The 27,699-nt window shown below is 40.6% G+C and overlaps 1 protein-coding gene across 2 annotated transcripts; it reads right to left on the bottom strand.

The window, feature by feature from the left end:
- mnta (MAX network transcriptional repressor a) lies at positions 1-26,452 on the bottom strand. Of its 2 annotated transcripts, XM_079824255.1 has the most exons (6): positions 26,183-26,452; positions 17,904-18,450; positions 17,712-17,753; positions 16,969-17,080; positions 4,763-4,955; positions 1-970 (listed from the first exon to the last, which is right to left on the bottom strand). In XM_079824255.1, the coding sequence occupies exons 1-6, from the start codon at positions 26,253-26,255 to the stop codon at positions 207-209; spliced, it is 1,731 nt and encodes a 576-aa protein (XP_079680381.1). In that variant the 5' UTR covers positions 26,256-26,452; the 3' UTR covers positions 1-206. The 2 variants fall into 2 exon arrangements, with proteins under 2 accessions (XP_079680381.1, XP_079680382.1); XM_079824256.1 differs by lacking the exon at positions 17,712-17,753 and having other exon boundaries at positions 26,183-26,397.
- Between the last annotated feature and the right edge of the window lie 1,247 nt (positions 26,453-27,699).

Below are 27,699 nucleotides of genomic sequence, written 5' to 3'. Positions count from 1 at the left end.
ATATATCATTATATAGTATTAGACATTCAATAAATTTCTTTGTGTCACTTTTCGAGTCTTTATATACTTTCTTTTCATTTGGAATGTACTGAGTCCTGTAGCTTTATAGTTCGTTTTGATGCAGTGCTGCATGGGGCCGCAGTCTCAAACGGGGCGGATGTGGTCTAAGTGTCTATACTCTATCTAGGGGTCCGAAAGTCAGCGCTTCAGGCCAGCTTTAGCGTGCTGACTGGGAAGGAGGGCATGGTCACCATGGTGACCGGGTTGAGGACGGTCTGGCCCACCAGCTGAGGGTGATGGGTAACCACTTGAGCACCCACAGCCGTCTGCTTGCCAACCATGGTGGCTTGTGCGGCAGATGCCGTAGTGCCGTTCATCTGGCTGTGAGAGAGCGTGTGCGCGATGTGGCTCATAACCGCCGGTTGTGTGACCGTAACGGGCTGAGGGTAGATTGCAGGAAGGTGGGCGACAGTGATATGACTAATGGATTGAGGTCCGGGAGCCAGCTGCACCGAGCTCGAGGAGGAAGGGGCGATGTGGGCCACGTGCTTGGAGCCTGGCTGGATGACGTGATTGATGGTTTGGATGACAGAGGCGTGCGATGCCGATCCCGCGTGAGCAATGACGGAAGGCTGCAGGCTGGCCGTGGTCACTATATGGGTCTGGGCCGGAGGTAGGATCTGCGGGGCCGGAGCAGATGGTGGGCCATTAGGAGCATGTGCTGGCGTCGAGGAGAAAGCAGGAGCTGTGATCGGGGCGGCGGCGGCGACAGGGGATAGTTGAGCTGAGGGAATCGGGGACATAGTTTTAGACTGTTTGTGTGGGAAGGAGATGTGCTGTGTTATGAGGGACAACACAGAATGAGACTTCTTTAACTCTGGCTGAAGCGCAGCAGGCACTTTGAGTAAGGCGTTGGCCGTGGCGGATAAGCTCTCGTCTTCAATATCTTCATCGATGTTGTCTTCACCTTCTGTAGAGACAACGACAAAAAAAGGGTCAGAAACTATTCAAGTCAAGTCAAGTCAAGTCAAATTTTATTTCTATAGCACATTTACAGATGGCTGAGCCACACCAAAGTGCTTCACAATAAAGTGCTAAGTGCAAATAAGCAAAGTAAGGCAGAGAAATAAAAAATAATAATCATAATAATTAAAAATAAGTAGATAAAAAAGAAAAGGGGAACATGACAATGACTGCATTTGAAGGGTAGCCAGGGGGCAATATATACTGGCACTTAAAAAGGAGACACTAATCAAAGGCCAGAGAAAAGAGGTGGGTCTTTAAAAGAGACTTAAAAATGTTTAGAGACTGGGCTGCACGGATGTGAAGGGGGAGGCAGTTCCAGAGTCTGGGGGCTGCTACAGCGAAGGCTCTGTCCCCCTTGGTCTTTAGCCTAGACCTGGGCACTTCCAGCAGCAGTAGGTCAGCTGACCGTAATGCTCTGGAGGGGATATGGTGGTGAAGAAGATCAGATAGGTACGGAGGGGCCAGACCATGGAGGGATTTGTAGACAGTCAGTAGCAGTTTAAAATCGATGCGGTAGCTGATGGGGAGCCAGTGGAGCGAAGCGAGGACCGGGGTGATATGATCTCGCTTTTTTGTACAGGTAAGGAGTCGGGCGGCTGAGTTCTGAACCAACTGCAGGCGGCGGACCTGTGAGAGGTTAATGCCAGTGTATAGAGCGTTGCAATAGTCCAGTTGAGAGGTTATAAATGCATGTATAACTCTCTCTAGATCACTCTGGGGCAGGTAGGCTTTGATCTTAGCTATGGTTCTCAAGTGAAAAAAGCTTTTTTTGACTACTGCACTGACCTGCTGCTCAAACTTGAATGCACTGTCGAAGATCACCCCCAGATTTCTGACAGAGGGCCTGACGTTAGAGGCTAGAGGGCCCAGGGCATCAGTGGAGAAGGCCGGGGAAGTTTTGCCAAAAATAATTATTTCGGTCTTACTCGCATTGAGGTTGAGGAAGTTTGCACCCATCCATGCCTTGATGTCAGTCAGACAGTCATGCAAAGGATGGAGTGCAGCTTGTCCATCAGCTTTTAGGGGAAGATACAGCTGGACGTCGTCAGCATAGCAGTGGAAGGAGATGTTGTGTTTTGCCAGAATTTCCCCTAGGGGTGAAATGTACAACAAAAATAGGATGGGACCTAGTATAGAGCCTTGAGGGACCCCACAAGTGAGGGGGGCAACAGAAGATGTGAAATCTCCCAACTGGACAGAGAAGCTCCTGTCGGCCAGGTAGGACTGGAAAAACCTCAGGGCTGTGCCTTTGATGCCTACGAGATGCTCAAGCCGAGACAACAGAATCCTGTGATCCACCGTGTCAAAGGCTGCTGTGAGATCTAAAAGCACTAGGATCACAGGGCTACCTGTGTCAGCGGCTAGGAGCAGGTCGTTAAGCACTCTCAGGAGAGCAGTCTCAGTGCTGTGGGCTGATCTAAAGCCGGACTGGAATTTCTCGTAGAAGTTGTTATGAGATAAAAAGGAGTGTAGCTGGACATAAACTTCTCGCTCAAGGACTTTAGACAGAAAGGGTAGTTTTGAGATAGGCCTGAAGTTTGAGAGGATCGAGGGATCAAGGTTTGGCTTCTTTAGTAGTGGCTGCACCACGGCATGCTTGAAGGCATCCGGGACGCACCCAGAGGAGAGGATGGCGTTAATCAGCAGTAGAAGAGCGGGGGCAACCGTATCAAGTACTTTAGCATCCTTGAGTAGACGGGAGGGCAGACAGTAGGAAGGGCAGTTGGAGAGCTGCAGATGTCTGACTGCATCAGAAAGGGAGGATAGAGTAAGGGGCTCAAACTGCATGAGGACAGCTGGCTGGGGGTGGGGAGTGGGGTGTAGGAGGTATCAGAAGGCCTGAGTGCTGCAATCTTTTCAATAAAGAATTTTTGAAAGCTTTCACAGAGGGCGGGTGAGGGCACAACAGGGGATCCATTACGGGGATTTATGAGAGAATTTAGTGTATTGAAGAGAACCTGGGGTTTGTGACGGTTTCTGGAGATCATGGTGGAAATGTACTGTGATTTGGCGGTTTTAACGGCTCGGTGGTAGTCCGTCAAGCAACTTCGGAGGATTTGGAGGGACACGTGGAGGCGGTCCTTCTGCCACTTGCGCTCCGCACGCCTACAGGCACGTCTGAGGTCACGTGTTGCATCGTTGAGCCATGGTGTTGAATGTGGTTTTTTACGTCTGGCCTTGAAAGGGGCAACAGAGTCCAGAATGCCAGTGCAAGCTGATGAGAACATAGAAATAGCTCTGAGTATACTACTGATGAGCTTCTAGCTCAGTGACAGCCTACAAAATGGGGAGACATTGAAAGCGGCTGAAAATTGCCCAGCAGTCGAGGAGTTGAGCATGCGCGAGACCCGCTTGGAGACACTGGGGGTACTACCTGAGGATGGAACTGACACAGTGAACAGAATTGGGGAGTGATCGGAGAAAGACATAGCACAGATTTCATTCACAGAGACAGAAACACCATAGGATAAAACGAGATCAAGTGTATGACCCTTTTCGTGCGTTGGGCCAGTGACAGATTGCTTAAGACTGAATGAGTCAAGGAGGTTCAGAAAGTCCCGGGTCAGAGGCTGTGACTCACAACAAACATGGACATTAAAATCACCACATATTAATATGTGATCATATTTAACCATAAACCCAGACAAAGCATCAGCAAAGTCATGGATAAAGTCTCTGTTGAATTTAGGTGGGCGATACACCACTGCACACAGAACGAGACAAGACTGAATAATTTCAAACAGTTGCAGCTCAAAGCTCGCAAAACCAGCGTGTGGAATCTGCCGACAGTGAAACCGCGACTTGTAAACAGAGGCCAGAAGTTCAGAGAATGGCGTGTTTTCGCCGGTGGAGACCCAGGTCTCACACAGAAACATAAAGTCTAGCTCCCGGGAGATAAAGAAGTCGTTGAGCATGAAAGTTTTGCTTGCCAGGGACCGCACGTTTATCAAGGCCAACTGGAGGGTTAGCTCGACGCTAGCCGATGGTCCGATGCGCTTCAACAGGCGTAGGCTAGAGTGGCCAACGCCACGGCTGCACCTGTGCACGGATCGCCGTCGCGTGGGGACTTGAGTGCGATGTGGTCTGGTTAGCGCTGTCGGGACAGGGACAGGCAGCCTTGAAGGGCTGGAAACAACGGTGGACGAGGCAGCTCAGCAGTATCACGGTCAAGGAAGGCTTCGGTAGGAGTAACCAATGAGACAGGACGGAGCCATTTCACTGGACGTTGAGCGGCCGCTCGATATGAGGGCTGCTGGATCTTGAGTTTCACCAGCAGACCTCCCCTCCTTCCTCGTCTCCTGGAGCACTTCTTGTGAAGAGGGGCCGCGGGCGTGCGGCGCAGGTAAGCTGGGATACCTGACAGCACGGGAGGGGGGGGTTTGCTCCAATCTACTGGTTCAGGTCTGGCTGCCCGAGCCTCACGGAGATATAGTTTGCGGATAATAAGCAAGGCTTGTCGATCGTAGCACAGTAGAGCAGATACATCCAGGTGGATGCATAAAAACAGGGCTATAACAAACATCAAACAGAGTGCCCGTGGAAGACGAATCGCCGAACAGACTGGCGCCATCTTCCATCTTTATGACCTCTTAACACTGATATTCATGGATTGTTTTGAGTTAAAAAAACAAGTTAAAGAATGAAACCGTACTGTATCGCTCCGTGGTAATTGACAGATACGCAATGCTGTCAATTACCACGGAAGCCTGCAGACAAACCCTTATGCAGGACTAACCTGAGGCAGTGGAGGTAGAGGCCTGGTCATCATCTGGTTGCACAGTCTGTCGAAGAACGCGGTCGATCTCAATAACATCAAATCGCTGGCTAAGCTCGTTCTTCAGCTCAGCCAGTCTCTGCTGCAAGGCGATCTTCTCCCGCGCCAATCGCTCCATCTCATGTTCGTAGTCTTTTTCCTTCCTCTTCAGAGTCTGTGAGGGGAAATGAAGAAATAAACAAGTGAGCATTTATCCCATGCATTAAGAGCTGGGTGCACTGAAAATCTATAGCTGCAAGAATTAAATGTCACCTTGCTTTGCAACAAAAAGCATGTCAATAGAATACAAGACAAGACCAGCCTTCCCATGCACTTAGAGTTGGTGGCTATTTCCTTAACCCCCTCTGCTATTAAATAAGTCCTGCTAAACCAAAAGTAAAACATCACACAGAAAAACAAGGAACCAGTAACAGACATAAACAGCTGGATGAGTGAGAACTTAAAATACAGGAAGACATGTTACACTGTAGGTACATGCTTGCTAACTAGCCCATAAATGCTGAATACAGCAAATCCAGTGATGGCTTATAGATGTGGGTAAAAAAGAGAGACAATATCATTATTACAATATAATAATTGATATCTCATATATACACTTTACACACACCCACACACAGTTCTGGGGGTAACGCGTGTAACATAACACTTCTTTTGTCCCCATGTTGAGAGAATTTGGGAGTGAGGATTCAGAGGGATCGTGTGCATGATCTAAAGAAGTCCACAGTATACTTAGTTTAACGCATCCGCGAGCGTACGTGCACAGTCGAATGCACGGCTTGCAAATTCTTCTTCTTTTGACGTGTACACAGACGATCGACGCATGTACAGTTGAGCAATCTCTTGTCCAGAGTTATAATCCATGTAAATACAGCAAAAAGTAAAAGCACGTAAAAAGTATGTGCGGTTAGAAAAATCCAGCGATGCGCGTACCAGTACGCATGTACTCTTTTGTGCGTGACGAAATTCACGTCACGCACACTGTACACTGGTGGATCAGACCGTCCTCAACCTGGTCACCATGGTGACCATGACCTCCTTCCCAGTCAGCATGCTAAAGCTGGCCTGAAGTATTCTTTGGCCTTAAGCATGATGCTTTTTACAGTTCTAGACTAAATGCGAGCATGCATTTACTCATCTTACTTGCACAAAAATTGCACTGCAATAATTAAACATTAAATTACACAAATATAATATAATCTCACTTTATTAAGCAATGTCTTTGCTGCTAACCTTGGAAGATCCAATTCAACCATACTAATAAGCAAACATGACTTAAGATAACATCACACTTGTTTCATTTTTTTATTTTATTGCTGAAGTACATTCTGAACTTTCTTCTCCTGTGTCTGCTATCCAGAATGGCAGCAGCTGAAAGGTTTGTTTGCATGAGGCTTATTCATTTCATTTTTGGTGTGAAAAGGCCTTTACACTAGCCAAAAATAGAACTTTATATATAGATTACTGTTAAATCTCATATAATCACTGATTCTTGAGATAAGGCACAAAACATGTTTTAGATGTTAAAAAATAAAAACTAGCACTACATTTTAAATTTTTTTTATTTTTTAGACAGGTCTCACACAATGAACCATGTAAGGGGAACAGGCTTATTTCTAAATATTTTTTCTAAAAATGTATATTTATTCACTCCATAACTTAATTTGTGTCAACTCTGTCAGACACACTTAAAAGCATGCTAATTTAATTTAATCTATACAAAAACAGTGTAAAGTCTTCAGTTATGCAATACTGGTTTCAGTAAAGGAGCCATAAAATATATATATTTTTTCACACTATTATGAACAACCCAGTTTCTAAATTTTTTAATTCTCCTCCCTCCTTTTAATATTAAACATATATCACCAATGTTCTTAGGTAATTAAGACGCAATATCATGTAGTTCCATTGATGTTTTAACATTTTTACACAATAAATTTAAAAAAAGAATAAGACATTTCTTTCAAAATTAACAAAAATCTTCACCTGTAAAATACTAATAGAGTTGACAAATACTGACGGTGTTGTCAAAAGTCCAGCTGGGACCAAATATACAGTATATTAGAATCATAAACAGCATTAGAAGAATTCCCCATATGCAAAAAAACATTAAAATCACATTATACAGTTTTTTGAGAGCACCTGTGAACCATCATTCATAAAACCTGACAGAGTTGACGTCTGACGGAGTTGACAAAATTGAATTTTCCTTAGTTGTAGCTGCCTTAAAAATATTTTTGTGTTTCTGTGGTCACAGCCTTAATGTTTATTAAGAAATCTATAACTTCCAGGACTACTGTGAGATCCACAATGAGCAGGAAATGGTAGGTGCTCTTCAGAGTTCAAGCTGCCCACGACACATTATAAAAAATCCTGATAGAGTTGACGCAAAGTGAGTACACAACTTTTATAGCTATTTTTTAAATTGAATATATAATTGAATATTTACTTGTTGTATTGTTTGATATCTTAAAGATCTCCAACTTTTAATGTAACTGTGTATATTTTAATTTGTTGCATTTTTAAAAACTTTGTTTGGCAGTTTTACATTGTGACCTCATGCTGAGGACAGGTTAAATTACATGTGTTTCCAATTTGAGTGAGATTAAAAAATAATACTTAAGAAATTATTTAAAAGTATAAGCAATGAATGTCCTGACTATACAAATTTCCTTTAGATGTAGCTTAAGTATTTTTATTGTGTTGATATTTTTACTTTTTGACATAAAAAGGGCTTTTGTGTTTGGGACATGTTTTGTCATTTATTTCCCTCCTTTTTATAATTATTTCATTTTCACAAGATACAAGACTCTGGTCATCCTGGTACGGGATTATTTTGCGATGACGACCAATAATACAGTATCTCGTACTCATATCCTAATAAAGCACTATCAAGGCTGTTGAAATGAATGTTGTTTCTTATAAGGAAGTATATGGGAATGTCTTAGACTTAGTATAATGTAAGTGTGCGTGCATTCTGTAAGTGCCCGTAATCATCTATAGGCATAGAGGTAAATTCCTTCTCCTTCCTGGATGTCTCGGTCAAGCGCACACCTCCCCCACCGTCTGTTTTTCTTTCATCAGAGCCCTACCACGGCCACTCGTACTCTCATACTCACACAAACACATGGATTACCCAAAGCATGACAGCACCACCCACTTCTGGGAAGGCATTCACTTGGTGTGCACGAGTGCACACGCTGAGTAACATCAGTGGGTGGAGCTCATGACGCAGGAGCTCGGCCAATCACAAGTGGACATCTGGGTAGTGGGAGCGTGCCGAACAAGAGTACATTTCTACCTACCCGCATAAACACAGATACTGATCCAACTTCACAAACATGAGGTAAACTGTAGTTCAGAGAAACATAAAGCTCCAAACACACGCAGAGATAGAGTGAGAGGGTAGGGACAGAGGGTGAGACACTGCACACACTGGGCAGGGCCTAAGCGACCCAGTTTTCCTGCACTGTCAGCTGACGCATGAGAAACAAACAGGCAATGAGGAAAGCAGTAGCTAAGGCCCTTAAGAGGATGGATAGCGAGAGATTAAGGGGTCTGTGCACAAACAAGGGGAACTACACTAAACTAAAAACCATGCTGCTCGAAATTCTAATATTTAAAAAAAATATGGTGTTAGTTCATTTAAATTAAATTCACATTTATTTGTATAGCACTTTTCACAATACATTTAGTTTCAAAGCAGCTTTACAGAAAATGCATGCGCCTGCATTACAATTTAGAGGGATTTGTTTGTTATGGATTTCAGAAAATATACAAAATCACACAGTTAGCTAACAATTAATAAACAATGAAATAATTTAAGGCAGGAACAGTGGGCTCATTGAAGTAAGGAATACATGTTGTTAACAATGATTAGGGTATATAGAAAAGGTTTGTTGATATATTCACACAATGTACAAATATATTTTATATATACTACTACTAATAATACAATTCAATTCACAGTGCTCAATGTCTGATGGGTGAACAAAATAGACTTTAAAATTTTATTTTTTATTTAAAAAATTAGTGTTAATGTATTCATGAAATATTGTACAAATATTTATTAAGTACAATATTTTTTGAAAATATCAATGCTAACTTTTTTTAAATATACATGTTAAAATAATATAGTAGTAATAATAACAACATTCATTCTCAATATAATAATATATTCAAAAATATATATTATATTTTTTATATTTTATTACACAACACAATATAACTATAATAATAATATTTTTTTATAATTTAATATTGACAAATCTGAATTTTGAAAGGTTTATAATAAATCTCTCTAGGGACATTGTGTGAGTGATGATACAAATGAATCACTTATTTGAAAGAGACAGCTTGAACTGATTCATAGAGATGAATTTAACTTACCATCTCTTTAAATCAAGACGCTATTAAATTATACTCGCACCCTGATCATTTAATGATCAGTAATGTGTTAAATGATCATGGAGCATGTCTAATGACATGCTCTTTATGAAACTCAAAGAGCACATTCAAATTACTGTGATATGTGCCAGAAAAATCATCGCATATAAAATATAATACATTTAAAGACACACTAACCCTCAAACTATGAGCAATGACAATGGTCTAGGACACACATATCACACAGCTCATCCTTTTCCTACACCACGTGCGCTGGACAAGCATGGCCCTGCAGAAACAACAACAGCGTGGAAACCAGATCCAGGCCAGTCATTTGATATGGGCACAGGTGTATGTAGATCGCAAGATAGAAGATAAAGAAGGGCTTCCAGCTTGACCCTGGGTCGATAAGGTCTGTTCTTCTGCACTCTCGTGAATAATGACAGTTCACTGGGCCAATCGATACATGCCACTTCCTTTGCAAAGACCAGATTGCCCTTTTGCCTCTCAGAAGTGTCAGCGTCTTTAGCGGTGTCTCATTCGAAGTCTGAATCCTCCGGAGTTGGCCGCATATGCCATTGAGGCTGTGGCACTATATTTCAAAGCCACAAAGAAATGATAACAATTTACCCTTCACTAGGAATCATTTTACAATGGATACTTTTCTGAAATAAGACATCTCTCATGACGTATGGGGCCGACAAATGTGACCTCTGTAGGACGCAGCCTTCGAAATGAGACACAGCTTTTGTCTCGACAAATTACATGGAGTACTCGACGGTTGTCAAGGCAACAGCTGAAAACCGTCCCAGTTGCCGTGGTAACAGGTATGGGGAGCGGGCAGCGGAGTGTGACAGCGTGAACATGTGCTGTCTGCACTGGGCAGCAGTATAAAAAGCCTGTTTGATTGAGCACCTCTCAGTGGCTCCATATATAGGTCTAGTGTGCCGGACAGAAGCTTAACGTAACAACATTAACAGAAGGAATCAGAGCAGCAGAACTTAAAATAGTAGGAAAATGTGTGACATCAACTGATCCTTCACTTAGCCCCACTTTAAAAACATTGCTGACCAATACGACCTAAGCAACTGTTGCCGTCTGCCATTTTCTCAGACAAGCTTTTGCTCTTTAACATACACTATCGTTCAAAGGTTTGGTGTTTTTGAAAGAAGTCTCTTATGCTCACCAAGGCTGAAATTTGATCAAATTTTATTCCTGTGATGTCAAAGCTGTATTTTCAGCATCATTACTCCAGTCTTCAGTGTCACATGATCCTTCAGAAATCATTGTAATATGCTTCTGACTTTTGAACAGTAGTGTACATCAATAGAGGATCTGTGTATTCAGATTTAAAGTGCGATTTTATGGAAAAACATGGGAAAAAAACTGTTGCCAGATCACTTATAAAAGTGACAAGGCATTCATACAGGATTAGTCTTTTTCCCAAATCACTTTACAGCATAATTTAACAATATAAAAATGCTTAGCAATCGTACAATTAATTCCAGCCCACATAAGATTAATATCCGATCAATTTTTACAACTTTATTAGCACTATATTAACCGAATTTACAAATGACAGAAAATCTTGCTCGCTGTTTGGCATAATGAGAAGTGTTTCACATCATGCTGTATCAACCAAATTCACAGCTAACTACATGGGTAAAGCAAATAGCACTTTTACAGCCAGGTTACCTCAACCAGACTAAATTTCTACCAGAACACAAATCTAATACTAAATCTCAGTGCAAGCATTTCATAACATAATCCCACAAGAGCCATCTCTAGTCTTTTTTTACAAGTGCATCCTCCATTCCCTGGGGGGCCAGCACATTCCTGGCTAGCTGTCTCCACCAGGCCCCCATGGACCCCATCTCCCACCGCTGATGAGGCATGCTGACAGCTCTCTGGTCTGCGTACTACATCAGGCACAGCTCCAGCTCACAGCTGTGCATGCCTGCCTCCATTACACACACACACACACACACACACACACACACACACACACACACACACTCCGTCCTGCTCTACAAACACTCAAACCCACTAAACTCCTGATCCACGGATCCCCTGATCCCCATTCCTTTCCTCCTGCTCCAGCCCAGGACAGCCAAACCGTCTCCTGACTGAATACAAATGTTAGATGTTATCATCTTCCACATGGGAATAACAACATCTGGATGGTGTTTGAGGTGGAGATTCATATTCATATTCTAGAGGACATGGAGGTAAAACCAGGTCAGAGACTAGTGGCTGGCCGATATATTGGCCAATACTTGGTATTTTTTAATTATCAGCATTGGCCGAGAAGTTTTTCTGTTTGGTTGATATGGGGGAAGCGGACTTTCATTTTGAGAACACCAGGCATCCCAAGCTGTTATTCTAAACTTGCAACTTCCCTTCAACAACAGAAGAAACGTTGACACCGGACGTAACCGTTGTTGTGTTTTGATGCTGAATCAGCTAAAAGTGGTTGCGAATCCACTTTTTCCTTTGTGTCAGGTAACGCAAGCACTTGGAGTACGGCATAAATTGAACAGAGCATTGGTTTACTATCTGAGATTCATCGTGTCGCGCCACATCCAGTGTCGACAGAATCAATGAATATTGTTGTTTGGCGCGTCACACTTCTCGCGTCTGGTATAGACAGTGAAAGTAAAGAGTTTTCCATTGCAGGTTTTTTTAATTTTCAATTTTTATTTTTAGTGAAATTATTTGGTAGACAGAGGTGAGGTGGAGACAGACAGACAGACTTTTTGGAGTTTGAGGGGTTGGTGTGACCAAAAAAGTTTGAGAACCATTGCTATAATAAATATCAAAGGTATAAATCCGTTTAGGCTTTATCGGTCACCCTGCTCTCTAAGATATCGGCATCAGGAATAAAAATAAAAATAATAAAAAAAAATCAATATTGTGCGACCACGAACAAAAAAGTTTTTCAACATCTGTCAGAACAGCAGCTCTCAAAAGGGTCGAGGGATGAGCTGACAGTGGCTCTTATTAGCTTTTGTAGTTGGTTTCTCACAAGCCGAGCACATGACCTCACCCTCCCCCATCGGTTTGCTATCTTCAGTTGCTCACTTAAGCTCCGCCCCCATGACTATGCACATGCAAGTGTGCATTTGTGTCGTCATGTTTATGCATATACAAGTGTGCGTGCATATGATGGATTTGTATGAGGTAAAAATTAACCTGATGTTGTCACATGCAGTGTTAGATGGGGAAGGGGTGTCCTGTGTTTGCAGACTCCGTTCTGCAGAACAAAAGAAGGGAGAGAGAGAGAGCATATGAGCCACGTTGCAGCCACGCTCTTCCTCATAAACAAGCCTGCAGTGAAAGATATCCCGTGACTCCAGTTTGAGGCATTTGGTAACTCGGCCTGTTCAAGCACAGCTGTAAATCTCACTGGGTCTCTGGTTTGACGTGGTGCTGAAAAAGAGGAAGTCTTGTACTGCAGTTTATAATTGTGTGGAGACAGAAAGCTCAACCGACAACATATATTTCCTTTAACTGCCTCTGTTTGTTAATCGTTTGGGCCTGATTAAACGACACAATCTGGGATTGGTCAACATCATATGTAAACTTTTTTCACTTAGAAGGTTGTCAGACAGAATGGGTTTTTTTATTTTTATTTTATTTTAAATATACACATCGAAGCTGGCTCACTTAATTTCCTAGAGTAAATTAAACACCCCTCCCCCCATATTTATATAGTTTTTATTGATGTAGTCTAATGATTACGCACACGTTCAAAAGTTTGAGGTCAGTAACCTTTTATTTAGAAATGGTATATACAATTTCAGAAAAAACTGACAGTAAACACATTTATTATGAAACTCTAATAATATTTCCCAATTTTACTGTATTTTTCATCAAAAAAATGCAGCCTTGGTGAGCATAAGAGACTTCTTAAAACATTAAAAACTCTTACCAACCCCACACTTTTGAATAACAGGGTATAAAAAAAATATTGGCCAATTTTTTAATTTAAACAGAATATATGAATTGGGTCGGAATTAGCCTTTTATAACTGAGCTAGATCAGCTTTGTCATTTTGCTTTTTTTGTTTTCACAGGGGAAAAGTCCTAATATTTTTGAGCGACATGAGGATGAATAGATGACAGAATTTTCCTTTTAAAGCAAATGATCAGCAGATGGTGCTGACATTTACCAAAGCATACTTGTTGAATCAGCTACATTGAAATTGCAGTGATTTGTACAAAACAAATGGGTCTTTTAGCGTGTGTAGTAGAAATCATGTGATCCTGTCCACAGGGACAAGCCACTAGTTTCTGGAAAGCATGATATAGATGACCAACTGACCCACATCGGCATTACTCTACTGCTGACACACACTGCTGCACAAAGACAGGAAATGAATCAGGTGAATTTCACAGGATTCCTTCTGGTTTTGCATATCCTGATACGATTTATCACAATCCTGCTGATCGTAAGCCATCAAGGTTGACGCAAACATAAATCCAGTGGATGCGATTCAGTGGACTAATATATACAACTAACCTTGTAGATTTCACAATCCACCACAAAACATCCAAAATATAATATAAGTAGTTAAAAAAAGTATATTATTATTATAATCTGGTTTAAACAATGCATCAGTCACACAGTCAGCACTGAAACCTGCTTTGTAAAACAGGTCCTGCCAGGATCCTTAAATAAAAGGTAGCACCTAATTCAGGGATGTGGCTAAACTAAGATGGAGCTCTACGAGTGTGCCGTGCTGCGGCAGGAACAGCAGCTGCGGGGGGGGGGGGGGGGGGCTGTCACGGGGTGGAGGTGACGTCACACGGCTCTGTCTAGCCATGTAGCCATGTGCTCGCTGCTCATGTGGCCACGGCAGGGAATATGATGAACGAGAGACGGGGGGAAGGAGGAAAAAGGCACAGCGGGAGGGAGAAACGGAGGAGGAGCTCTGAGCTTCTAGAAATGACACGGAGAGAACGGTAGGGAAACTCCTGAGACTTATCAGGACTGTAGGATAACATTTAAAGCAACAGTCACCATAATCTGTTCACTGTCTGGACTTAATGTTATTATGGGACTGAGACAAGTATAGCATGAACTATTCATATATATCTGCACACTGCAAAACAATATGAAGAATGAGTCAAAAACACAAGGACTGCTGTGTGACTAGTTCCTCAAGACTTTCCACGACAAGCAAATTTCTCTGAATATTCAGAGAAATGAAACAACCTTTTTTTTCCCACCCCATTCACACAGAACTACTTTCGCAGTATGTTACAGTGCTTTAGTATTATATAAAATTGACTATTATAGTATAGCTTTTGTTTTTAAAATGTAGTAATTTTATGGATTTTTTTTTGTAATTTGTATTTGTTTAAAAAAATGATATATAGCTTTAATTAATTTTGATTTCAGTTTTAGTAAGTTTAGTACTTCAACTTATTTCAGTTAGTTGCCAAGGCAACATTTCTAATTTTCATTTAAGTCTAATATTTATATTTTAATTTATTTTTCATATTTATTTCAATTACCAAAAATGGTAGTAGTTTTAGTGCAATACGGTTCCATGTGTTAACATGAGTTAACTAACTGACATTGAAAAATTCTTCTAAAGCATTTAATAATCTTAGTTAATTTCAACATTTACTAATACATTACTAAAATCTAAAGTTGTATCTGTTAATATTATTTAAAGAATCTGAGCTAACATGAACAAACAGTTAACAGTTGTATATTTAACGATTAATAAATACTTTAACAATCGTATAGCTCATTGTTAATGCATTATTTAACATTAACTAATGGGACCTTATTGTAAAGGGTTACCATGTTAGTTAACAATAACAACACTGGTATTTTACCGCCAGGCCTAAACGCATAAGCATGGTCACAATTTGTCCTGTATAAATCACCATCAGTTATTTCACTTTGGGTGTCAAAAAACTGATTTGGCACAACTTGGAATGTGAATCAGGTGTCATGAAGATCAATAAAATGAGGCGTAATCTCATCAAACAATCCTCTTATTCAGTTCCGGAAGAAGCTGATTGGTCTATAAGGGGCCGTGGACCGGAGCGCATGCAGAGGCAGACGCGTGGAGGTGAGGCTGGCCTGGACACACACTGTGCCACCGCCACCACCAGAGCCCATCGCAAAACACACGTACACACAAACACAACACTAATCATTAAGAGAGAAGCCCCGTGACCTGCAGGCACATGCTAATCTTTTAGCAGGAACACAGAACAAAACAGAAAGGGAGAGAGATTATGGCTAGGAAACAGCTCAAATCACTGACTGGCAGGCTCAAAAAAAAATAGACATGAACTTCTCACAAACCTGTTGTCCAGAAAAAACATTTAAAAGACAGTAATTATTCAATGTCACCAATAATACATCCAGAGTGACTAACTAAACAAAATGTTACATTGATGTTTTTTGCAGACTTTGTAACAGCGAGCTTTGAAAATACTGACAACACAACTCTCCTTAAAGGTCCTCTCAAATGGGAAAGCTAATTCATTTAAGTTAATTGGTTTGTTCAGACCGTAAATGGACTGTGAATGAAAACAAACTGGTTCAAAAAAAGACTTGGCGATTCTTTCACCTAAAAATACAATTATCTGCTCATTAGTTTGGTTTAAATTAAGTAGATACATTATAATTTGTATTATTTAACAAATAAATTATCAGTTAAATTAGTGGTTCAATGCGGTTACCAAAAACAGATACGTTTTTTCCGTGCTAGACAAACATTTCTCAGGAATTTATTTCATTTGACTATATAGTTGAATAGATGTCTTTTATTCATATATATCATAAGTATACATACATGTTTTTTTAAACGATGTGTTCACTATATTTGACTTTGTAGTTTCAAAATACATTTATGATACAAAGTCCTAGCCTTAAACAGCTTCAATGTAGTTAACTGTTATACAAGTAATGTATAGTGTAGCCAAACACTTCTTTATCCAATAGCTTAATGTATAATAGCGTAAATCTACAGCTTCAAACTAGATCTCAAGATTAATTACATTTAATCAAAAATATGATTTTCCAAATACAACACACATATTCAAAAACCTTCAACCTCCCAATATACTGATCACATCCTGCAAAAACCCTAGCAAATGGCTGGTTGTTTTCAACAGGCCATGTGCTTTAAATAAATACACCTTAAGCCTGGTTGAGCAACAGACAGCAGAAAGCGGGAAAAACGTTAATGGGTCGGCTGGTCGGTCTGTCAAATCTACCAATGGCTAGAAGCAAGCGGCTTAAGGGAGGGGGTGGGTGACGGCGTCGGGGATCCAGTGACACAACTTCTGTTTCCACACTGCCCTAGTTTCCTACACGTCTTGTGCCTCAGCTAAATCAAATCCTTTGATTTGATTGGATTTCTTCTTCTTTAAAGGCTCTGCATGTAGGTGCGCGCATGTGTGCATGAGGCGCTGGTTTAATCAGATAGAGCAAAGCTTATGATCTTGGTTTACATGAACCAAATGAAGCGATGGCTAAGGGAAGGTGCTCTGCTCACACTGCAGGAGAGCAGCAAACCATTCTCAAACAAATTAGTGATCTCGTGCTTAAGATCAACCAAAGACGCACTGGAAATCTCTCATTTTCAGCTCATCAATCTTCAGGCAAAACCACTGCAACTAACAAACTTAAGACTGCCTCATGGTGTGCTATTCCCTCCTGCTCTTGCATTGTTTACACGCGTAAATATAAACCTCGAGTCAAGGTCACATGACATGGAAAGAGATGTTGACAGTGAACATCAGTGTTGATCTTACCTGTATGTATCTCAATGCACTTCTCAGAACGCTCAGATTGGAGGTCTTCTTTTCATCAACATTAGGGATGTTCTTCTTCAGAGTCTCAAAACACTCCTTTAAGTGTGCACGTCTGAGAAAAGGAGAATTTATAATTAGAGGCGTTATAATCGATAAGAGTCAGCATTCACTTATTATTCACGATTTTAATATTTTATGAAAATGCATGTTATAATAATACACGTATTATAGGTAGTAATTACTTAAGTATGACATTCCTTTTAATTGTTAAATATGTGAAAAATAAAATACAACTATATATGAAACATATATATATATATATATATATATATATGATCTTGTATATCAATCAATGGCAGACTTGTTTGAAATATCTTTATTTTTGGTGCAGAAATTCTTCGTTCAAAGGTTTGGCTCAGTGTGTTTTTTTTTTCAAGAAAAGTATACTTTTATTCAGCAAAGACACATTAAATTGATCAAAATACAATACAAATACAATTAAGTGCCATTTAAAATAAATGCTGTTCTTTTACACTTTCTATTAATAAAAAACATCACGGTTTCCACAATATTACTGTTTTTACTGTATTTTTGATCAAATAAATGCAGCCTTGGTGTCTTCACCTTACCCTCCCCAAACTTTTGAATGGTAGTGTACACCTTCCATCACTTTCTATATGGAAAAGCACTGGGTGAAAGGCATTGAATAGTGGTAAACCAACAGCAAACAAAGATGGCCTTACCTGTTTTTTTCAAGCTTATTGTGCACTTCTCTTGTTCCTGCCCTGTAAACACGTCATACATACGTCTTTAATAGTTTGCTCCCAAACATAATACAATCTCACCACCATAAAACCAGCTATAAAAGTTTTCATGTGATTCAGTCTTAAACATTGGTTAACACGGTCAATGACAGCTTCACGCCCTTCACTCACCCTCCAGGTCTTTTCTTGCCGTCCAAATTACGGTGGTCATCGGGCGGGCTGTGTTGGGCTGAAGGAGGTCCAGGCTGGGGGAGAAGTGCATGCTGGGAGGCCGAGATGATGGAGCCCGGGAAGGTTTGGAGCTGCTGGGCCAGTTTGGTGCTATTGGACTGAGACAGTGTTGTGGTTTCTGCCTTCACCTGAGACGGGATGAGGGGGCGCTGGTGCAGCGCCTGCTGGTTTGGCAGCAAGTGGGTGTCTATTCTGGGTGGCGTGAGGCGGGGTACTGCCGACGGGCTAAGAGCTGTGGTGGGGGGTGGAGGGAGTGCGGGAGGAGTGGAGGATACCACCGGGATAGGGATGACTGTGATGGGTATGGTGGGGGGAGGGTGAGGAGGAAGAGGCTGGGCCGGGACAGCTATATGGCGATGCTCGGGTCCGGACTCCTCCACCCAGGTCACATGGTTCATTCGAATGGGCTGAGTATAAGAGTTGACTTCTGCTCTCCGCTTCTCCGCCTCCTGTTCACGGCGCCGCCTTTCCTGAAGCTCATTCTCTTCTGTTGAAAGAAACATAGGAAAAAATATCATGAATTACATATCGATACTTTCATAATAAACATTTATATGGAATGTACCGATATTAAAATTTTGGCTGATACTTAAGAACCAATTATTTTCATGTTATGACTGATATAACCAATGAATGGCCAGATTTTAAAAAAAAAATAATAATTATATATATATATATATATAAATATATTGTTTAAATAAATTAAATTAGAATTTAAATTTAGGAAGCACAGCATTAATATTCACAGTACAATAAATTAATATTCATTTTGAGATTTGTTAAAGATTCCATGTAACAGTGTTATGAAATTACTAGTGTTTTTAAAGATTAAATTAGAGCGTTAGATTACGGAATTTTTTGTGCTATTTATGTTATATTATAATATTGATTCATATTTATCACTTTTATATTTATACTTCTAGTTTTATTTAAATTTTTAAATTAAGTTTTAGTTGTTTTGTTATGTTATGTAGGTTGTCATTTTTATACTTTTTCCATTTAGCTTTATTTTTTGTTTTAATATTAGTAATTCAACTTGAACTAGCATATTATATTTTTCAGCCCTATTTAAATGAAAGAAATGTATTTTCAATAGTTTTAATTAACAATAACAACACTCCTTTTAATAGCAGTTGATACCAATAAATTAAAAGCCAATAACGATACATATTTCTAAAATTAAATAACATCTATAGTAAAAATATAATCAAAATGGACATCCTCTCTGTCTGCAGTCTCTCTCAGTATGATCCAGTAAACAGTGTTCAAGGAAATGTAAGAGACTGAACTGCTATATGTGGAACACTGCAGGTAACCTTTGACCCCACACATATGATGTGATGACATCTCATCTAAACTGGGGCATATAATGGAGACAAGGCAGCCAAAAATCAACATAGGTCAATGAAGCAGCCTGAGATTACATCGGTCTCAGAGTCAATTCCTTTAAAGGATCTTTTGTGTGCGTACAGACAAATAAGTGTTACTGGTTAACAATGGAGGATAGAGACTACACTGTTAGAGCACATTGTGTACAGGCTTCAGGCTAAAGTTTCTCTGGTCTAAATGGAAACACGATGCTAGCCCCCCTCCAACCACACTCCCTTCTTCAGCAGGGCAACTCCAAAACACCACAGGACGGCCTTCTGAACCTTTGCCAAACCTTCAGCATCAATTTACATGCCGTTGCACCCTACTTGACAGCGTTTACGAAAAGTAGAGACATGGGAGAGACACGCAAACTATTTTTCACTCAGAGAGGAGAACTAGAAGTACATGTGATGCACTACAGGACTTCCACTGCTGTTCACTAGTAAAGCAATTAAGGAAGTTACATCTATTTTAGGAGAAAAGAATGCTCCCAGACTGAACTTAGGCTGAAAAACGTTCAATCACTTAGTAGTTTTTCCAGATTTTTTATATTTAATAAAATATATTTTATTCATGTGATGGCAAAGCTGAATTTTCAGCGGCCATTACTCTGCATTAACACTGAACTCACCTTTGCTTAGCTAAAGTACATTTAGATATTAGTTCAGTATTGTGGGGCTGATGGAGAATTATCCTGATCAGCGGTTTTATGGTTAATCCAAGTCAAGCCATTCCAATAGCTCTCTATACAAGAGCCGTTTCCTCCGAGGAGGCAAGGGAGGCAGTGCCTCCTCAAAAAATTGGATGAAAAAAGAATCCATATTACAAAAACAAAATGCAAATATTACAAAATGTGATGTTAAAATTAGGGATGCACCGAATCCAGGATTCAAATTCGGATTCAGCCTTTTTGACACCGAACTGAACCCTAGGCTTGCACTACGTGCGCTCCGCTGATCGAACATAATGACGCTGCTGTTGATTACGGGAAGGTGTTTACTAGGTGGACCATTCGAATGCAGAAGGCTGTGAGAACGTAAAAATGGAACTCATGAGCAGAAAACGTGTTGTTTGGCAGTACTTTCAGTCAAAAGAAGGTGATTCAAGTCGAGCTACATGTTCAATTTGCAATGCCGATTTGTCTCGTGGTGGCAAGGACCCTGAACAATAGCCGCTGTTAAAACATTTGCGTATGAAACATCCGAAAGAATACGAGTTGTGCATGAGAGAATCTACAGACAGCAGCCAAAATGCAGCAACTTCAGGTACGGCAAAGGAAGGACAGTCATCCTGGCATAATGATGTCTTTTCTTTTTTTTTTACAGTTAAAATAAAATAAAATGAAAAATACACTGCTGTGGATGTTGTTTACTTCATTAATGTGTTAACTGTGATAATGGACTGAGGATGGGAGTAGGATTCGGTATTCCGTTCCGGATTCGGCAGAATCTTAACCAGTGGGTTCGATATTCGGCAGAACCCCAAAAATCTGGATTCGGTGCATACCTAGTTAAAATGTCTATAAATCACACGTTTCTAATGTGATTTCTAATAAAACGCCTCTCCTGCCTCCCCCCATTGAGTCTTAACCATAGACTGTAAAAAATATGGACGTAGTGTCCATGACGTCACCCATAGGATTCTGAAGAGCCGTTTTGAAGTGCAAAGTAGGGACGAGCTGGCCGTTGCCATCTTGTCATCGCGCGTGACTCCCAGATAATAGAAAATGGGCAAAGAGGCGGGACGTGGCTTGAGCTGAGGTGACGCAATGACTAACAGACAGCGGATAAATCACTATCCACCTGTCACTCAAAGTGGCCATGCCCTTACTTATGCAGAACTTTAATGCTTTATATAATGTAAACGAATGAGTTATAAAAAAAATCCACCCCCCTCACAGTTGTCATGAAGGGCAAAATTAGCCGTATAGATCAAAATCACAATTTGTACCAGGCTGTAAACATGTTTTTTTTCTGCTGTGAAGTTGGGCATTTTAACATGGGGCTCAATGAGATTCTGCTCCCTTCTGGAGCCTGTCCCTAGCGGCCAGTCGATGAATTGCAGTTTAACTCACTTCCGCATTGGCTTCAAGAGAAAATGCGGGAGGTTGCCGCTTAGACCCCCTAAAGCGTGCAGTGGGTTTGGTGGGGGGTAACTGACAATAAATGGGGGAAAGTTAAGTGAGAGGAGCCAATGCCTCCACTGCGCTATGATTCGTTCATGCGATAAATCTCGTCTCGTTTATGTATGGGTTCCGCGTTCGCGAATCAGTCTGAATGAACAACATGATGGCGTTAATGGGAAGAATAATTAAAAACCAAGTAAACAACTCACCCACTTAGATATTAGGGGTGTCGAAATTAATTGTTTCTACGATGCATCGCAATGCAGACGAGGACGATTCGGTGTCGGTTCAGTAATAGACCATAACCAATTATAATGTACTAGGGATGCGTGGTATACCAGTACTGGGAAAATACCGGTATATATTTTATTTCAAACGGTACGATATCATGATTTTGCTCATTTCGGTATATGCTGCTGTTCCGAAGTTCACCGCTAGATGGCAGCGCGCTACTCAAACTGACGTGAAACCGGCAAATGTGCAACAGAACAAGATGAATATAGCAGTTGAATCTCACTCAACACGTATATTCATCTTATATAGTTATATACATCGTATATAAAACTAATGAATAAAGACAGGAGTGGACTGAAATTTGGAATTACTTTGCTTATAAAACTGCTGAAGAACCATCAAACCTTGCCAAGCATCGGTCACTTGCCATTCCTAACTTGTAAGACATTAAGAGATTGACAGGTGAGTGCATCAATCAAACAATCTAATTTAGACATTTATTTTCTTTCAACACTGATCAACACACATACGTAAGATCGTATCGTTTAAATACAAAGAAATCTCCAGCGTTCGTTTCAACCAGTGACGTTTAGATTTCATAGTATTTGCACGCATACTATTGCACTATTTACATCCGCGAAAGACATAACCAACTGTGTTTATGTAACTACTCACTAAAGATGGACATTTTTGACATAATTTTGTGTGTATTTGACTAAGGAAAAACAACTTAATTTGGAATGCGCGAGCTCTTTAGGCTTGTGTGTGTGTTTGTTGTTGGTATGAGCGCAAAGAAAACTCTCTCTCTCAAAGAGCTCTCGTCCCATATGTATTACGAAATGCTATAAAATCACGTGCATGTTCAAATTGGCAAGGTTTGAAAAGACGTGGGCAGTGATTTCCGTCAGCTGTCCCGCAACGGAAGCGAAAGTGTTGAATCTGAGCGCGCAGATTACTTTTATAGTGCATGTGCGATGTCTTTTGAAGCCAGAAGCAATTTGCTCATTTTGAGAGAATGGAGACACGCAGTATGGAGACATGCTGAAATTACTTACAAGAAAGTTTCCAAATGACTGATTGATGTGATAATCTTTGTTGATTAATTTAATAATAAACATTTGCGGTAATTTCCCGCTTCATAAACACAAAACTTACGAGAGTGAGTAAAATTATGCGCAATACCCGCATCGTAATTCAGACCCTGTATGGTATCGATTTAATATCGGTACTTCGGTATTAGATTGTGGTACCGTACCGAAGACAAAATTGTGCCATCGAGCCATCCCTATAATGTACTGATTCTTTTCTGACGTCATTTGACGTGTACGTGCTTTGTTGTGGTAGTATACAATGGCAGAGGGAGGCGAGATGCGAGTAATTAAAATGCTCCAACTACTTAAAAAGCCGACATCTGGACAATCTGATTTATCAAAACGATTTCGTTTACACTTGGGCGTATAAATGGATCTCCACAAAACGGATATAAATCCGATCTTTAATTCCGGCACTATAGGCAGATTTAATGGAGTTGACGTCACCGAGAAAAACAGATATGAGCTGCATTTTATTGATCACCAGCTAATTTCAAGATCAAAGACCGCAATGGGAGCGAGTGCGGCAACAGCACTGGTAAGATCATTTAGTTTCTTTACTTTTAATGAAGATAATTGTGTGTTGAGAATCTGCGACTTACTTTCGGTTTTATTTGTAGTAGTTTGTGCGTTAGCTTGATGAAGAGATACGCAGTGGCTCGTCCGCGGCAATGCGTGCTTTAGTAGCGCTGTCATACTATCTGGCTATAACATGACAAAGCCCATAACACGCTCTCACACGTTTATTTTTTTTAGCATTGTTGGCATGAGTAAAATTTACATATGTGGTTTCAACAACCAGATGCATTTAGACTTTAGATTTGACCACCTCCTGAAGTGGCTTTTAGTTTTCACTTTTGTGTATTTGTTCTAAATGCTCCTGTTGACTTCTGTGCGCAGAATTGAGTTTTGTTTGATACATTCAAGAAGCGTGTTTTCTTTGAGCAGGTCAAATTAAAGTTTCAGTTCATATATCTGACTGCTTGTATTTTATTGACAAAATTGCATACATTATGCAGTGTATCGTCAATGCATTGTGATGCATTGTGACATCGAATTGAACGGAATCGATGCCATGATAATCGTAATCGAACCGTGAGACCAATGAAGGTCCACACCCTTAATAGATATCACAGTCTAATGCCACTTGTTTTTTTTTTTTTAAAATCCTCTTAACGCCCAGGGTAGTAAAGAGGTCACAGGCATATTATGAGGTGCCCCAGATAAAATAAAATAAAAAGACACAGGTGTGTGTGTGCGCGCCTGAAACGCCATGAATCTCATTAGGGTGAAAAGCCGGACAGCATCAAATCATGTGCACTCAGAAGATAATGAGACTTTTAAGACAGGCATTCTTATCGTGTGTGTCAGCGAAGGGGGTGGTGAAAGTGCTCCAACCTAATCTCTGCCAATCACAGCACAGCAATCCACCCCCAGCCAGTCACCACTATGCTATTTGAACAGAGCAAGCTTCCTCCTGCTGAAAAGAGGTGTGGGGGGTGGATGTCTAGTTCCTATGGAACCAAACAACCAATTACCAGAATACATAAGAAAGCACAACACACATGAAAAAGCAAGTCTTTCAAGTCAACATAAATGAAATGTGACTGTTCAGTCACTCCCTTTCCTGACATTAGGACTGTTAACAGCTGATTAATGAGACATTATGTCATATATATGTATATAAGCCTTCAGGTGTTTCTTTATATAATTCCCATGGACAACACCTGACTGTTCCACGTATTTTGGTATACTTATTTAACACCTACAGAGTGAGGGCAAAGGGCAACGGCACGCTGGAGGACAGTCATTTCCTGTGTGCAATGCAATTTACAGCCCAGCTTAACAAACTGCTGTCTGAATACTTTTACAGAGTCACATGCTAAGTAGAATTACAGTCAGCTGTGGTGAAATATACAGAAGTGAAACTGATCAAGAAGATTTCTACCACACACTCAGACTGGAGTAAAATACATGTGCGTTAGTAAAAAAAATAAATAGAACATTTAAAGCCTGTGGCCTATGAGAGGCCATTTGTGACAATAAATGAATAATCATTTGAGAATACATTCGATATATCAAATGAGAAATTGAAATCGATTAATCAATGAGTTATTATAATTTGGATGAGTATATTAAAGTATTCGATTTGAAAATGCAAAATTAAAATAATTTATGTTCACGTCAATTCCATGCAGCGTGAAAAATAGTGTTATTATGTACATTTTTTAATTCAATAATGCACAGAATTGCCTTCTGACTGGGAGTGGGAAATCAGTAATGCAATTACCAATCACTTCGTAATAACATACTACATGTTTTCCATTATTGAAAATCAAAATTATTATAAATCATTATTTTAATACGATCACTGCTGAACTGAATAATGTATTTTATTTATCATTATCTCAACTGATTTAATTAGTTCTCAATTGATTACTTGACCCCAAAGTCAACAAGCGTGTCAGGGAAATTCTTTCTGGGAATGTCATTCTCTCAGTACTTTGCTGTTAGGCCTTATTGCAAGAGCAACACGATGATCCAACACTGCAGGAGGGCGTTATATAACTGCAGTACATTTTGGAAAAGCAAGCAGGGGGTTACTGTCCTACTTTCCCTCTGGTTGTAAACCCCCTCCTTGCACAGTCTAGAGTAGCGCCTGGCGCGCACATGGAAGAAAGGGGTGGGGGCTCTGTCCACGCGGTTCTTACAAAGGGGCGTGGTTATGGCAGGCACGTCACCCCGGCGCTTAAGGGGCGTAGCTAAGACTGACACGTCACCGAGGCGCTTCAGAAAGCGCCAGCGAACGCATGCAGCGCGGGAGAGAAAACAATAGTGAGATAAATAAACCGTACACTATTGCACTGCAGAGCACCCCAAGAAAATGTACCAACACATTACGTCCATTCCTTCCTACAGAAAGGATGCAGATGAGAGCTACGTAATGTGATACTGGAGTCATTATGTAAAGCGCAACTGGCACTCGCGCACGTACTTGTAAGCCACCGCCCTTAAAATCAAGCAGGTATGTTTTCCTACATCGACACTGCAATAAAGTGTTCAAACCACTAACTACCCCATCATTCAAAGCAAATAAACATACATTCTCTGCATTTAATGCATGGCTGTCACTGCGAAAAACTACAGTTTACTACACCAGAAAGTAAGCTGATACTATACTGCAGTTTTTGCGGAGTCTTGTTATTATTGGGTCATTCTTAACAAAATCTTGCATGTCACACTAACGTACAGCGAGTCCTGGAACCACACAGCCTGTCACATCACATGCAACAATATCTCATATTAATCTGCTACTCCATTAGGGAGCAACACTGACTGATTAAAGTGACCCTCTGCCTTTTATAGAGGACTGCGTCCCCATATTTTTCCTTTCTTACCACGTGCTTTCTGTTGTTGCAGGGCTTGCAATTCCAAAAACTTCGCCGCCTCTAAAAGCGTCTCGATACTCATCTCCGTTTCGTGTTATGGTCCAGAAAACGATTGGAGAAATGAATTAAAATGCTAACTAGCTAGATTCAAACGCTTCTGCTCGGGATCCAATCTTGTCGTCTATAAAAAAAAATAATAAAATAAAAGGAAAGACGTGACTGGATCCCCCTTGAAGTCACTCTTCCACGCACGTAGAGGAGTCACAACAAGATGGCGGGTTATTCAGTCAACACATCGGGCCATTGTACAGACCCTTTGGCCCCGCCCCCTGCTTCAAACACCCCGCCCCCACACACGCTGTTATTTCAAAACACGGAGATGGCCTTTCTTAATAATAATCGCACGTTTTCGTCAAATTAAGACAAAACGCGACGTGACACGAGGTCAGTAATACACGCGTACTACCACGTCTCTTGTCTATTGGTAAAAAGGCCTACACAGAACGCTTAAAATGAACATGTCAAATCCAGGTTTTACGCAATACACCTACACATACCACGGCTCAACTTGATTAATAAAACATGAGATTAGAGCAGCCAATAGGGAAGTAGACACACAAGGCATGGTATCTGCTCACATGGGTGTCATTCTGTGCGTATTCTTGCACGCCAACTAAAAACGAAAATGCAACCTGCAGACACGTTAGTCACTATTTAAACTGACAACGAGTATCGATAAACCGCAGTCACATGATTTGCCTGTGACCAAAACACAATTTCTGTGACAAAGAACAAAGATCCACAACAGTTCAGGACACAATATAAGGACTTAATGTCCTCGCGATGTTGGACAAACCAGTACACACATACATAAACAGCATGCACACACTGCTTTACAGCAATGTAAAAATATTTTAATATAGTCAAAAACAAAATGTTTTTGGCCTCCCACACTACGTAATATCTATATTAATTAATTAAAATGACCATTTTCTGTGACTAGAGATAAGCACATTTTATGCCAATAAATAAATAATCTCCACTTCGTGCTGCTGTCCTCTTTCACTGGAGATCCTATCAAAGTACCACAGAATCTTTTCCCTTGCTGCCATGAGACATGCACTGACTGACTAAAGGCTGAGTCATGTGACTGTATCCATGGTGACCGCTGAGGCAGTGCACTGCAGGACAGTAGGGAGTCTTGCAGAGGAGAGAGAGAGAGAGGGGACAGAAAACTATGAATGTTGCAATGCATTGATTATGTATCACAAAAAGGGGATATTGTCTATAAATACAGTCATATTACTGACAACTCCAACGAGTGAACATCTAGACATTTCCAGGCTGGAAATAACTAATACATTTCTAAGCCCCTCGCCACTGACTCTCTCCTAAACTTTCTCTGCAATTTCCCACACTTTTTGAATAGCTTTTATAGCATATGTATTTTAACCAATGTATAACATTATAAAAAGAAGTTGAAAACTTCCTGAAAAACAGCCTTCCACTTTTAAACACTGCTTAGT

The sequence above is a fragment of the Gobio gobio genome (genome assembly GCF_949357685.1).
Source record: "Gobio gobio genome assembly, chromosome: 8".
Lineage (NCBI taxonomy): Eukaryota > Metazoa > Chordata > Actinopteri > Cypriniformes > Gobionidae > Gobio > Gobio gobio.
This window is presented reverse-complemented; position numbering and strand designations above follow the sequence as displayed.